Source organism: Canis aureus, chromosome 22 (assembly GCF_053574225.1).
Source record: "Canis aureus isolate CA01 chromosome 22, VMU_Caureus_v.1.0, whole genome shotgun sequence".
NCBI lineage: Eukaryota > Metazoa > Chordata > Mammalia > Carnivora > Canidae > Canis > Canis aureus.
In genome coordinates this window covers 45114000-45129174 of record NC_135632.1, presented here as the reverse complement: position 1 = coordinate 45129174, position 15175 = coordinate 45114000, and the positions used below count along the sequence as shown (strand labels likewise).

General features: G+C 44.8%; 1 protein-coding gene across 4 annotated transcripts in view; it reads left to right on the top strand.

Annotated features, from left to right (window-relative positions):
• ITGA9 (integrin subunit alpha 9) overlaps window positions 1–15175 on the top strand; it is a 353430-nt gene that overhangs the window by 265294 nt on the left and 72961 nt on the right. For 3 of the 4 annotated variants that reach the window (XM_077865823.1, XM_077865822.1, XM_077865824.1), the window contains exons 21-23: window positions 156–245; window positions 2362–2470; window positions 7927–8034. In XM_077865823.1, coding sequence (XP_077721949.1) covers window positions 156–245; window positions 2362–2470; window positions 7927–8034 — 307 coding nt within the window. Of the gene's footprint in view, window positions 1–155; window positions 246–2361; window positions 2471–7926; window positions 8035–12023; window positions 12182–15175 lie in introns of those variants that run through there. The other variant, XM_077865825.1, reaches the window with a different exon arrangement.

Below are 15175 nucleotides of genomic sequence, written 5' to 3'. Positions count from 1 at the left end.
TGTGACTCTGTACAGGAACCACAAACAGAACCAAGGGGACATCGAGTGCACAGCCAACCATTGGAGAGTGACAGATTGAGACCTCACATAGAACGATGAAGCCTGCTGCCCGGTAGCTAGCACTGACCAGCACTCACCCCTCTCTTCCCATGCAGTGGCAACGTGGAACGCTCCGAGTCCCTGCACGACAACACCCTCATGCTGACAGTGCCGTTGATGCACGAAGTGGACACGTCCATCACTGGGTGAGTAGCCGGTGCTGGGTCCCCAAAACACAAAGGTGCCCCAGGCTGGAACGCCATGCTTTTATTTCCAGGTATAGCCAGGAGTCTTTGGTCCTGCCAGTTCCCCTTCATGCCGGCTTCAAAATGCAGGGCAAAGCTGTAGCTACCGTCTCATGCCCTCCTGGCTTCCTGTTTTTTCCTCTTTCCCAGCCACCTACCCACCTGCTGGGTGACGCAAGAAGTTCCATGACAAGGCTAAGCCTCAGAATTTCTTTGAGCATTCTATATACCTTTATGTGCCTATATACCCAGCACCCACCCCTCCCTTCCGGAAGGCCATGATTCCTGGGTTCAGATCTCAGCCAAATGCTGCGGGGCCAGAGGTTACAGCCAGATGTGTCCCAACGCCCTGGCGGCATTGCAGAAAGGCTCGCCCTGCTGATTAGCTACACAGTCAGCGCTGGCTTTCATGTTGTTTCTGTTAACCCCCTCTGCAGAGCCAGCAGCGGCTCTACCTGATGTCTGTGGTGGGCAGGGACCCATTAGGACGGGTGCACCATGTGCTTGGGTAAAAAGTCCACGGCCACTCAGTGCCACTGGCATCAGAAGGCAGGACTGCGGCTGCTGGACCCCGAAGCAGCCTGGGCAGGTTTCAGCCAAAGCCCAGGCTTGGAAAAATGAGAACTCAGTTCCTGTTTCTGGCTTCAGAAAACAGAGCACATACCTCTTTGATAGTGGAAAAAGGATTTGCACAATTAGCTTAGATCAAATGAGGACCCATTGAACCCGTGCCCCAAACGCAAGCTGAACTTTCTGGAGGTTCAGAGTTTCTCATTTTTCACTCCTCAAGTACTTCTGGGTCCCAGCCTTGGCTAGAAGCAGAAATGTTAATACTTTGCAGGAGGAGCCATTCTGCAATAGCTCACATGCTGCTGGGTACTGCAGTGAGCCTCTAGGTGTTTTTGCTCACATTCTTCAGACAGGAGGCATCAGTGGAATATATTTGCAAATTAGCATAGATTTGCCTCTGTTCATGGCTCTATCTCTATTTTTAACCGTGTGGTTTATTTACTTGTCTCATCAGAGAAATAGTGAGAATATGGCCGGAACCAATCCCTGTCCTTAGCAGGGGAAGACAAAACACTTGATCCTGTTGTCAGGCCCTAGGAGGCCTCATTGTTGAGGCGTTAACAGCCCCCAGTGAAGCCATCAGTTAAAGCATGAGTCACCCTCTGATCTTTCCAGGAACATAAAACAGGGCTAGTTTAAACGAACTAGTTCTTGCCATTTGATAACACCAGGAACTCATGACATTTCTAAAATAATACATTTAAGTTGAAAGTAGATGAATTACTGACCATTCAGACTTCGTACCAAAAATTTTATATGACTGTGTCTGGGCAAGTAAGCAGCCTTCTAGAATCTCATCTAGAATCCATTATTTGTCTGGGAATTTAAGTGAGTCTGGGCCTGGTCTCATCTCGGGCTTGTTTTTATGGACAACATTGAAAGCATCACTACAAACGGAGCTTGAATTCTTAACTACATCTTAAGTAGCCACTGTTTGAAATCTGAAGAAAAATACTATCATTGAACAGACCCAAACTTTAATACCTAATTTCTAGTGGTTTTGGTAGTCTGACAAGTTTAAAATTTTTTAAATAAAGTTGCCACAGAATGAGCTTCAGGATGCTAAATATAAAATTCACTTATATTTATTTCTTAAAAACTTGCCATAATCTTCCTCAATCCACAAAATGTTTCTCAAATGATAAAACAACATACATAATTTTGTAATCCAGTTTAAAGGAAAACAACAAAATCAAAGCTACCATTGTCTTCCTCCTTATTTTAGACATGTAATCCCAGTACATATTTATATGTAGCTTATTGATTTGACCCTAAGATGGGAAGACATTCCAGGAAACTTCTGTTTAGGAAACATGGGTCTGGCGGGTCTGGCTGTGTCCACTTATGGGACAAAGAAGTAACAATTCCAGAACGGAAGGGTTTGATGAAGACACTGGAGGGGCAAGGTTCTGGATTAGAGACAGATGTTTGGGTTTTCAAGACAGCTGTGACCATGGGTTGCTTGACCGAGGTTTAGGATGATGGATGAAATGCTTTCCTCTTTCAGAATCATGTCTCCAACCTCCTTTGTGTATGGCGAGTCTGTGGAGGCATCCAACTTCATTCAGCTGGAGGACCTGGAATGTCATTTCCAGCCGCTCAACATTACCCTTCAGGTACTGACCCCTGAAGATGCTCTCTGTCACTGGGAGCCAACAGAAGGGCCCGCAGGGATGGGTCTTCTACTAAAGGCAGCCGAAGAGCCAGGTTCTTCCTGGGAGAAACTTGTCCCAGCCTGATTGGCTGGAGTGTAGTACATGTGCTTGTATATATTTTCTGTAACCACGCAGAATTAATCCCTTCCCTGTCTGGTACTCTGCTCTGTAGACCCCTCTGCTTTTCAATACTTAGGAGAACTGCATGATAAACATCCCAAGAAGGCCTCTGGCCAGCATCCCAACCCAAATGGCCCCAAAGGCGCCTTTCAGTTCTCCATCATTATTCACATTATGAGCAGGGCAGCCTCATGCATTTGCCACATCCCCTTCTTCCTGGGGTTCTCTGTGCTGACTCCGCCTGGAGTCCTCCACAGAGGAACAGCCTCCTCCCACAGCGGAACAGCCATTTAGAAGTGCAGGCTTACAGTGGCAAAGCAGTGTGAGAAGCATGCTGCTCCCTCACAGAGCCATGGCCCAGTCACATAAGCATCATTTTCAGCAGGTCCGCTCAGTGTGGACTGTGGACATCCGGAAAAACACTCCTCCTTCTCCAGGCCAGGGTGGGCAAACATTTTCTGTACAGGGCCAGCAGGTAAGTATTTTAGGCTTTGCAGGCTATACAGTGTCTGTAGCATCCATTCAACTATGCTACTGTAGTGCCAAAGCAGCCATAGGCAATACATAAGCAAAATTGAAGTTATGGCACTGAATTTGGGATATTATATTCTCTTCACATGTCATGAAATATTACTCTCTCTCTCTCTCTCTCTCTATATATATATATATATATATATATATATTTTCCAAACTACTTAAAAATGTGAAACCATTCTTAGCTTGCAGACCATGCAAAAAACAGGTGGCAGGCCATAGTTTGCTGACCCCTGCTGTGAAGTATAAATTCTCAAGCCAGCACCGTTTGACACAAACATCTTTGCATGTTAAGCTAGAATAAGCTTAGCCTCATCCAGTCTGTTGTCCTCAGTTGACAAAAACTAGTGAGGCTCCTACTGGACAACCTATGGTCAAGCACCCTGCCAGGAGCTGTTGATGAAGTGAAGGAGATGGACCTGGCTCACCCATGGTGCACTATAAACTACGTCCAGCATCTCTGCATTCCAGCTCTCAGAGCTGTCCCCCACCTCTTCCCCATTTCTCCCCATGGAAAAGATGGTTTCCTGGTCTGGCATTGACTGATGTGGCCAATAATTACTATTTTCTTTCCCCGTGGCTACTCCTAGGTGGATTGCGGGGATGAGAAATAATTATGGGGTGTGGGTCCAGAGAAGGAGGCAGCAAAGTATTTGTGGGCTCTCAAACAATGGTCTCCCCCTCTCTGAAGTGTTCTCCCAGGCAGGAGGCCTCTGAAACCATGATGGAGAACACATGTCCCCAGCTTAGAGAGGAGGAGCCTCCTGGCCAGCTAAGCCCCTACTGTCACACCCTATGCTCAGTTTCCAGGGAAAAGGGGAAGGTGAGGTTAGACCTGCTTTTGAGATGTCACAGTGATTGCTGTGAGTAGGACGTCTGTATTTCTGAACTGCTGCTCAGAAGTAGTTTATTTTTCCCCATTGCTTTTTGCAATTAGAAAACAGATAAAGACCAGATGGAGTGATTGCATTTTACTGAAATCAGTTAATTACTCAGCCACTCTTAGAATTTTTGAGGTGTCTTATAACAAAAGATACAATCCAGAAAATGATTCAGAAGGGCTCAAATGACACATACCATGTAATAAAGAGGGTGTAGGTGTTAAAGGAAAAGACAAGAAAGAGTTGGAGTTATGCCAGAGATCCAAAAATGTTCTTATCACCCTCCAGGAAGGAAGGAGGGAAGGGAGGGAGAGAGGGAGGGAAAGAAAGAAAAGGAAGGAGGAAAAGACAGACACAGAAAAGGAAGCAAGAGGGAGAGAGAAAGAAAAGGAAGGAAGGAAGGGAGGGAGGGAGGGAGGGAGGGAGGGAGGAAAAGAGAAAGAAATTGATCTTGAGGGTATGTGGTTAAGTCCTGTTTCTCAGAAGGCATTTTTACAGGGAGCTTAAAGTTTGGTATTCAGGCAAAGAGCTTTCTTCACATCTGACCTGACCTAGGGTACAAGCTAGAGAATGGGGCCGGGAATGAGTGATGGGCATGCCCCTAGATAAACCTCTTGATTATCAGTTTGCCTGAGGAAGTACACAGCATTCCATTCAGGATTAAGAGAGTCCGCTGGGTCCTGGGTCCGAAAGATGGATAGTGTGTGTCATTGACTGGAAGGAGATCCTCTTGTGTCAGCAAAGCTGACAGTTTCCTTGGGAAAGCTCTGATGATTCATTTTCCGATAGAATTGTCATTATTATGACTGTCATGCAGGAAGGCCCTGGACCAGGTTGATGGCCATAATGATTAAGACTAGAGCTAGTGGGGGAGGGTGGGACCAGGAATGTAGATCTATGTGGATCTATGTCCTTGACTGAAGAAGAGCACAGGATTTTGCACATAGAGTGATTTTTCTTTTAAAGGCTATTATTCAACAAGCTATGTGATTGTTTAAAGACTTCACCACAGATGCAGACAGGAGAAAGGCAGAAATCCTAGTCTCGGGCCTTGTTTCTACATCCCACCAAAGTTTTCTGAACAGAAACACGATAATGTGTTGACCATTGATAGGTTTTTTCTTTATTCATCAAGAGTCAATCATTTTTCTCACCTGAAAAATAACCATGAAAACTAATGCAGCTTCTGCACAAGAACATTTGCAAAGAATCAAATGTTAAGACATGTGTTAAGAATAAATAAATATGGTGACACAGGCCCTCTCACCAGTCTGGCTGTAGTAAGTGAAAGCATGCAAAGCAAACCCACTCTCTTCTTTCCTCCCCCACCTCCTGCTTTCACTGGGATTTCCCAGACATGTCAGTAGTTTTCTTTGCAATTCTGGGCTCTCGGGTTTCACTTCAAATTAGTTATTTCACTTGTGGTTAGATATTCCTTCCTTTTCTAGTGTCTTACGGTTGTTGTCTTTGGTGAATTCTGTTCTTTTCGAATCAAGGGTTGGCAAGGACTGCTCATCTACTCAATCGTGTTTTTGTGCTTTGAAGCAGAATCCAGCTATTGCAAAACATGAACACACGCTTTTCTAGGGAAGAGCTGGCTGGAGCCTAGATCCTTGTACATTCTGTCACGTGTGAAGACCTGGCTAGATAGAGTTCTGTTCACCTCCTGGCTCTGCCCTCAGCGACCTTAACTTCAGAGATGCCACAAATGCCCAATTTCTCTCTCTAGTCCCCAGACCACAGAGCAGCAGCATCCAGCTTCTTCTCTCGCTTGCTTCTACCCATATTTTTTAAAAAGCAATAGCATCTTTATTGGAATCTCATTTACATACCGTGATGCTCACCCATTTAAAGTGTACAGTTCGGAGGCAGCCGGGGTGGCTCAGTGGTTTAGCGCCTGCCTTTGACCCAGGGCGTGATCCAGGAGACCCAGGATCGAGCCCCATGTCGGGCTCCCTGCATGGAGCCTGCTTCTCCCTCTGCCTATGTCTCTGCCTCTCTTTCTCTCTCTGTGTCTCTCATGAATAAATTAATACAATCTTAAAAAAAAATAAAGTGTACAGTTCAATGACTTTTAGTGTGTTTATAGAATTGTGCAACCATTGGGACTCCTGGGTGGCTCAGCAGCTGAGCATCTGCCTTCAGCTCAGGGCGTGATCCCAGTCAGGGGATTGAGTCCCTCATTGAGCTCCCTGTGAGGAGTCTGCTTCTCCCTCTGTCTATGTCTCTGCCTCTCTCACTGTGTGTCTCACGAATAAATAAATAAATAAATAAAATGTTTAAAAAAAAATTGTGCAACCATCACCATAATCTAATTTTATTTTATTTTTTTTTATTTTTATTTTTTTTATTTTTTTTTTCATAATCTAATTTTAGAACATTTTCCTTACCCCCAAAAAAGGAACTCCATACCCTTGAGCAGTCACTCCCTACATTAGTTTCCTCTTGCTGCTGTAAGAAGTTACCACAAACTCCATGGCTGAAAACAATAGAAATGTATCACCGTGTAGTTCTAGAGGTCAGAAGTCCAACGTGGGTCTCACTGGGCTAACATCAGAGTATCAGTGGGGCTGTGTTCCTTTGTGGAACCGCTAGAGGAGAATCTGTTTTACCCTTTCCAGCATCTTCTCCAGGCCGCTGCGCTCTTGAGCCCCTTCATCTTCAAAGCCAAGAGTAGCCAGCTACGTCTTTCTCACAGTCAACCTCTATGATTCTGATGGTCTCCCTCTTCACCATATAAGGACCCTTGTGATTACATTGCACCCACCTGAATAGTCCAGGGTAATCTCATTTTAAGGGCTACTGATTAGTGACCTTCATTCCCCCTTGCCATGTAGCATATTCACAGGGTCTGTGGATTGGGACACATGGACATCTTTGGCAGCCATTTTTCTGTCAGCCATATTCCCCCGACTCCAGCCCCCAGCAACCATCAGTCTATTCTTTGCCTCGACATATCTACTCATATTTTTTATTCTCCTTTGTATTCCATTTCTTCCTTAAGTCTCCTGCCCAGTCTTTGCTCCACCTCCTTTCCCTTATCTGTCTCTTGGTGGCCACCATCTTTCCTCTCATTTCTCAGGAGATGATGGGTTGCTGGAGACAGAAAACAGGGAGGACTGTTGGGAGGATGAGGAGATCAAGTTTTACAGGACCAAACACTGGGGTAGAAAAGAGGTCTTCAGTATTAGCAAGGGAAGAGCTGTAAGTTACAGAGAAACCTGATTAGCTGGATGGTGTAGTAAGAACAGCCCTTTCTGTCAGTTACACCATTTGGTTTGAGGACAATCTACTTTGTCTTCTCAAGTACCTCAAACTGTAAAAGACAAGGCTTGGACCCAATTAGTGATTCTCAAAGCACAGAAGCACAGTTCCTGGGCCAGTAGCATCAGCATCTCCTAGGATTTTTTACTAGAAATGCATATCCTTAAGTCCCCTCACCACGCTCCCCCCGCCCCCCCCCCACCAAGATCTACTTTAGAAACTCCAGACATGGCCCTCTCCTAGTGTATGTTTTAATAAGCCCATCTGATTATTCTGATGTATGCTAAAGTTTGAGAACCACTGGACCAGATTATGTCTATATTCTCTAGTATAATAGTCTCTAAGTAATTCCTCGGTATGTAAAAGGAAATACAGTTTTTAGCAGGGAGAAGACAAGAACATGCTAAAAGGGAGTAAGGTAATTTGAAAGTTTGAGGGTTTTAAATGCATATTGGAAGGATTTTTGTTGCATTAAAATCTGTTATTATTCAATATTTTGATACACTTGAAGTCATGACCTCTGGATCCTAAACCCTATAGTCTCTGTGGGAGTATCTACTGTATGTCATGAAATGAAAGTCTGTATTTCTATTAAAAATTGCTGTCTCACACCCACAGGTCTATAACACTGGGCCAAGCACCCTTCCTGGGTCGTCTGTGAGCATCACTTTTCCTAATCGATTATCATCTGGAGGTGCAGAGATGTTTCATGTTCAGGACATGGTGGTGAGTTCTCGTTTGTTGTCACTGTTGCTTTCAGACTTGAGCCAACCCATTCACCTTTTGTATACTACTCCGAGGGCCCAAAAAGTCTAACTTATTCTAACCTTTGAAGACATACCTAGAGAAGCCAAGAGGTCCCCAACACCTGAATTTCTGCTTTGAGACGGTTTGGTTAATGTCATGAGAAGACCTATTTGGGTATGGGGCAGGTTTGGTTATGAACATGACTTCTGGGATAGACTTTTCTGGCACTGGAAACTCTTGGAAAATTTAGGTGTATCTGATTGCATTTTTCTGAGGGGAAGATCCACAGTATATATGAAGAGTTTCAAAGGGTCACTGAGGCCTGGAACATGAAGGATTAATTCATAAGATAGAAGAGTACATTGAAATTCAAGTTTATATATGGAATATGCAATTCTCCTTGGTCCTAAGTCAACTGTAGATTTTGTCTCCAGAGGAAGCTTGACAACAAGTATGTGATTATTCCTGCCCACCTCCTTGAAACATTCTTGGCTTCTAGGACATCACATTCCCTTGGTTCCTTCTTTCTCACTAGCTTTTCTCCTCATCTCACCAACATCTATAGGACTCAGGGTCCCCCTTTTATCTGTACTCAATCTCAGAGACCTCACCCAGACTCGTGGCTTTATATTGAGTATGTACTGATGACACAGATGTTTCTCTCCAGCCCAAACCTCTCCCATGAAATCCAGACTTTGAAAGTCAACTACCTTTAGGACATCTCTACCTAGATGCCTAAAAATCTCCATCTTATCCTAAACTGAATTCTCCGTAGTACCCTTTCAAACCTGCTTCTCCCACCTCCTTCCCCGTCTTAGCAAATGCCTACTCAGTCTTTTCAATTACTCAGGTCAAAGACCTTGGATCATCTTTGATGCCTGCCTCTCTTGCCACATCTCGTAGATCTGATCCACCAGCAGCCCTAATGTCTCCACCTTCACAACAACTCAGAATGTTGCCACTTTTTCCACCTCCCCTGCCAGCACCCCACTCCCAGGCACCATCACCTACCATTAGTTATTTATTGCAGGAGCCCCTCGCTAGTGTTCCTGCTTCTATCCTGGCCCCCCTGCAATCTGTTCCCAGTCTAGCAGCAGAGCAAGCCTTCCAAAATGCAAGTCAGATCATGTCATTCCACAGTTCAGACCCCTCCAGTGGCTTACCTACTCCCTAAATTCTCCCGGCACCCTAGCTGGCCCCACAGTTTCTCTCCTGACACTCCCTGACCACATTTCTTCCTCCTTCACCACTCTCTCTACCCCCACCACACCATCCCTTGCTGGTCCCAGAGCACAGCAGACACTCTCCCACCTCCAGAACTTGGACTCAATTTTCCCTCTATGCAGACACCCTTCCCCCAGAGAGCCACATGACCTCCTCACTCACCTCCTTCACCAGCATGCTCAAATATCAGCTTCCCAGGGACACCCTCTCTACTCAGCCTCAGTCCCAGCATTCCTTGTGCCTCTTTCCTGCTCATATTTCACCCTTTCCCTCGTCACAAGCTGACATTGCATGTATTTTCATATTTGACCAGCTTCTCTCCCTCCTCCTGGCCCCCTACAGCTTAAGGACAGGGGTTTCTCTCTGCTCACTGCTGTATCTCCAGGCTCTTAATACAATGCTTGGCATGTAGCATATGCTCAGGAAATATGTGTGGGCTGAAAAAAAACTCTACAGTATAAGACAGACCTGTTTACTCTGTCTGCATGAATTCAGGAAAAGTTTCAGACCGTTAAGAGGTGCCTCAGAGCGCTTCATAGTCTCAAGTGGCTGGGCTTGAGGGTGACCCCTCCTGGGGAGGACTGGTACAGGAAGCTCTGGGGAGTCAGGACACAAGAGGAGCACCTGCAGGCACTTTGAGAGAATTATGGAATCATTGCTCTTTATATGGGCATGTGAGGGACAGCTAGCCAGACAAAGGGACAGTCTCTCTACTGATAGCTTAGAAATTGGGGCAGCAAGGTCCAGGTCACGTCACACATCTGAGCCTACAGCTGAAGAGGATACTGCCCATGGGAGGCACCATCATGTGATGGTGATAGCAGGGTATGGCATTGTTCTCTTGGGTCACATGGCCTGAAAGCCTGGACCATGTGAAATGTCGAATGTAGAGCAGCTCACCCCTCCCAGGTTGCCTGCTCAGTCACTTCCATCCCTCACCATATTTCACTTGTGCTTCGTGAAGTGCCCATGTCGATGAGCTTTGCTGAAGAAGATAAGCCCAGTGTCCTGTACCAGCTACCATGATTAGAGCTTAGCATAAGGCTACATGTGCTCTCGCCTACCCTCCTAAATATTATTAATCATACCAACCTCTCCACCTACTCCCCAGCGGCCAGGAGTGCTTTCCTCTTGAGCATGCCCTGAGAGTTGCTCACAAAAACATCTTTAGTGTTGTACAGAGAATTTTTTTCTACACAGACAAAATCATTTATTAACCAAAATAGGAAATTTAACTCACTTGGATTCTGAGTGTATCTGAGAACCAGCTCTGCCCCTTTTCTCTGCACTAATCATCAGACCAAGGAAGAGCCACTGGAACACATTTATAAACAGCTGGTTTGCTTGGGAGGCATTAGCAGTGGTTTTCCTGAAGATTTCCAGAACGGCATGACTGCTAGTCTGAGTGGGACCCTCAAAAGCCCAAATGATATTGGCTGGCTTCATTCCATTGTTTGAGTTTTCAGACGCAAACCCTTTGGACTTTCAAGACTGTATTTAGAATTTTCACAAAGTCTGTAACAGAATTCTCAAAACTGGCCAAGCCTTCAGTTGGATACACCAGCCCATGCTCAGAGGCTTACAGCATTTTCACGATATGGAAAATCCAGCTCACTGGCAAATCTCATGAAGCAAGTCATGAAGCATTGTGTTCTTAGGAACAATCAAGACTAGATTACGGTGACCATGGAAATGTAAAGCCATGCATGGTGTGATGCAGTGATGAGGCAAGAGCCCCAGGTACTTGTCTCAGAGGCCGGTAGGCAGCACACCTTCCACCTTAAAGCCACAAGGCTGAGAGCTTGGGCATCCAGCAGCTCAGCCCCAGCCTCAGCCCCTCCCTTCCTCAGCAGAGCCAATACTCACTGAGGCAGGTGTGGCTCCTAATGCTCCTGGCTCTGCACTTAGGCCTTCTGGGACTTTGGGTGGAGCAGGGCTTTCATTCGGGAGGTATGGGTGGCTTGGTGCAAGTGGGACTTACTCCTGGGAGAAACCAGCCCTCGTTGCCTGTACTGCACCAGGAGATGACGCCACGGCCTGGTGGCATTCCCTCCCCACCCCAACCTCAGCACCACCATTCCTCAGTCTTGGACAGCTACTGGGCAGCCAACCACTAGCTTACCTTTTAAGCCAACTGAAGCCCAGGTGCAGATAACAGGCGTTGACATCCCTCCCCACATCCTGTGGGCGCCTCTTATTGTTTCTCTCTCTCTCTCTCTCTCTCTCAATCCCTCTTTCTCTCTATATATATCCCACCCCCCTCACCATAGTGCCCTTAGTATCTGTTTTACTTGTGGTCGTCATCCGTCATCCGTCATCCGACAAGAATGCTAAGGGTGGGCATGCTGTCCTCAGGGGCCCTGGGCCTTCATCCCACCTATAGCCCTGACCTGTGACACAGTTTTCCAACTGATGGTTCAGAATTCATTCAGATGCCTCTGGGGCTGTAGCTGTGATCCCTGGGTAGGACAGAGTTGCCTCTAGGTTTCACCAAAGACTTGTTTTTCCCCAAGGGTTTCTTAAGGTCCAGTTGCCGGTGAGTGGAGAGTGCCTTTGCCCACCTGGGAGAGATTTTCCAGCAAGTCAGAGGAAGCATATCTACTTCATACTCCCAGCCGTGGTTCATGATCTTTCCTTATAGCAAATGTCCTCAGCCCCTCCACCTTGCTTGTGTTCTATATAGAAACAGAACTATAGCGGTGGTCTGAGGAAAGACTTAATTGCTATCCCCTCCCACCCCTCAGGGTTGTACGGCATCCTGTGGGGACATGCTGACTTCCCACTGCACAGCAAAAGTGTGAGCAAGCCACAGTGCCTATGGAAGCCTAGATGGAACAACCGTGAAGGAAAGAGTATGAGCAAGAGAGACTTCTCTAGTCCATCTAAGATAAAATCATTGAAAATAATAAATCATTCTGGGTTTCTTCTGCAAACCCTGGCAGAAAAAGCACCTGTATGTTCCAGGCTCCAATACGAGGAATAAGTCACACAGCATTCCCAGAAAGTTGGGCTTGCAGGAGAGCGACCTAGAAAATGTCATTGCAATACCATGGCGCAAACTCAGTAGTGGAGGCATGCCCAGATCCAGGGATGGTCCAAAGGTGCAAATCCCACCCTAGGAAAGGTGCAGGAAATGCAGACTCTCAGTCAGGGCTTAGAGGATGTGTAATAGTTTACCAGGAGAACATGTGAAGGAAAGAACATTCCAGACAGAGGGAAAGGTCACTAGTTGTAAGTGTTCAGTGGAGGCAGTATCTGGTCCTCTATGCTCTGTGCCTAGCCCTTATACAGATAGACAAAGGTAACTGTTCCCTACACTTTTCCAGAATGTACTGCAGGTAGATATCTAGGCAGTGTGATAAGAAGTACTATACCAGTCATTTCTGTGTGACAGTTAATCCTTCTGGGGTGCATCATTTCTGTGTGCTTGTGGATTGGTTCCTTCATTTCTCCTGACTGAGGAATGGGGAAGGCCAAGCCCTCTGCTACCAGAGGCCATCTGACCACACATGGATGTTGCCAACAAATGACCCTGGGCTGCTGCAGAGAACAGTGGCTTCTGTAGGCCAGGCAGCCCATGCAAGGCAAGCCTTTGCTCCTTGGAGAAGGTTCCTGTTTGAAGTGAGGATATAACCTCTCATACAGCTGGATGGGAATTGGCCTGGAAAATGTAATGGCTTCACTTTGTGGTAGTCTCTCTGCACAGATGAGCCTTTTAGCAGAGCCCTGGGCATAGGCCTCAGAGAAGCCAAGTTAGCACATATGTCACAAGTTTTATGGCTCATGAAGGGGAAACCATTTGAACTCGGGTAGTGGTCCCCTACAAAGTTAAGTTTTACTCCTAATGTATGAAGTTCAAGGGCAAGGATGGGAGGTTTGTCTCAGGACTCAAGCTTTACTTGTTAACACTGAAAACCTGTATATGAGCAGCTTTCTGATGCTGGAAGAGGAGGCTTTGGAGCTTGGCTCTTGTAAATATATAAGAAGGAAGAAAGTCCTAAATGACAGCTTACATAGAGTAAAGAGCTGGAACTGTATTCAAGGTGCAAGTTCAGATCTTTTGAAGAACTCTAGAATTAATCTAGAGACATTAAATAAATGCCATCCCATTCTTTGTTCCTCCTTCAAAACCATCTGAAAAAGCTTACCTCTCTGACCAGCTCTGTCCTTGCTTTCAGGCAACAATCCTTAAAACCGACCTAATTTCCAGGAGGTAAAAAAGTTTGGGAATGAGGGATGATTTTCTTGGGAGACACATCAATAACTTTGTCATAGGGTACCCTAATATCAGTATGATATTAATACCACTGTCCATTAGAATGTATCTTAGTAAATGATAAACGCCCCTCCCACCCTGTCCATGCAGGCACACCAGACAGGGCTGCCCATGATCTAATTTCTGCCGAAGTGAGTCAGTTGATATGGGAACTTCACTTAATTTGTGATGAGTCTATATCCCTGTAAAGGAAAGATGTACCTGATATATCAGTAACCACACAGAAGCTTAAACCTATAAGTGGGGGGCTGAATTACTTTCCCCTGGGATGATTTGGGGAAGCTTTTTAATGAGAGTGGTATTGTGACAATTAAATTGATCACATTTAATCAAAAACTAAAGAATGAAGAAATTTCTACTAAATAACTAACAAAAAACAAATACCACTTACTGCAGTCCTGAGGCTTTAATGGCCTGTATTCATGTGCTGTCAGATTAAATCCACACAGCCTTTTCAAGCAAAGGTCATTATCCCACGTTGAGGAACCAAGTCTCAAAGACTTGCCCAGCATCACACAGCTGGTAAACAATAGAGTGGGGTATATAATTAGGTCTGTCTGGCTCCAAAGCTCCTGTTTCATACTGTATTCTATGTCATACCTCTCTCCGGAGCACTGTCCACTCCCCACTCACCGGAGACAGACTTAGTCAATAAAACAGACAGATGATGAGCAGACCACTAAAAATCATGCACTAAATGAGGAGAACCAACCCCAGGACAGTGAGGCAACTGCTATCAAAAATAGTAATACCAAAGAAAAAAAAAAAGTAATACCAGAGAGTAATAATGAAGCCACAGAAGATTTTAGAATGAACAAGATTAGTGTCTTCAGAGAGATGCAAAAATAGTTTCCATGGAATAGAATAAGCTAGAGTTTCGTAAATTTAAAATTTTGATCACTCAAACAGAAACCTCAGTATATAACCTATATAGTAGAATAGATAGAAAAGAGTGAAGCAGTGGGTTGGAAACTTGAATTGAGGGGTTTCCCAACAACATAGCACAAAAGGACCCCCCCCCCAAAAAAAAAGCCAGTTAAACGTATCATTTCTTTATAAAAATCTGGAATGGAGATCCAAATGATCACAATATAAGAATTAGCAGGCAGGAAAAATGGAAGTGAAAGAAGTGAGGAGTCTTGTCTTCTTTGGGGAAGAGTTTCTGTACCAATTAGCCCAAGACTTTGATAAAATTTTTAAATACATAAAAATTTTAATGGCTTCTTAGAAGAATAAAACAACATAGGACATCCAAACCACTAAAGAAGAATTTTATAAGAACTCATGAAGAAAATAAATAAACACACACATTTATATATAATAAGATGGCAAGAATAAATCTAAACACATCAATAATCAAAATAGCTATGAATGAAATAAATGCCCTAGTTAATGACAGACTGTCATATTGAATTTTTTTAAGTACAAACATAAGTTACTTATAAGAGACACACCTTTAAAAATGACCCATAAGGTATCCCAAGAAAAGGCAAATGCTAACAAAAAGAAAGCAAGTATAACAATACTAATGGCAAACAAAATAAAATTGAAACAAAAGAATCAGTAAACATGACCAAAAAAAGCATTTCAAAATTACTAAAGACACAGTCTGCTTTTAGA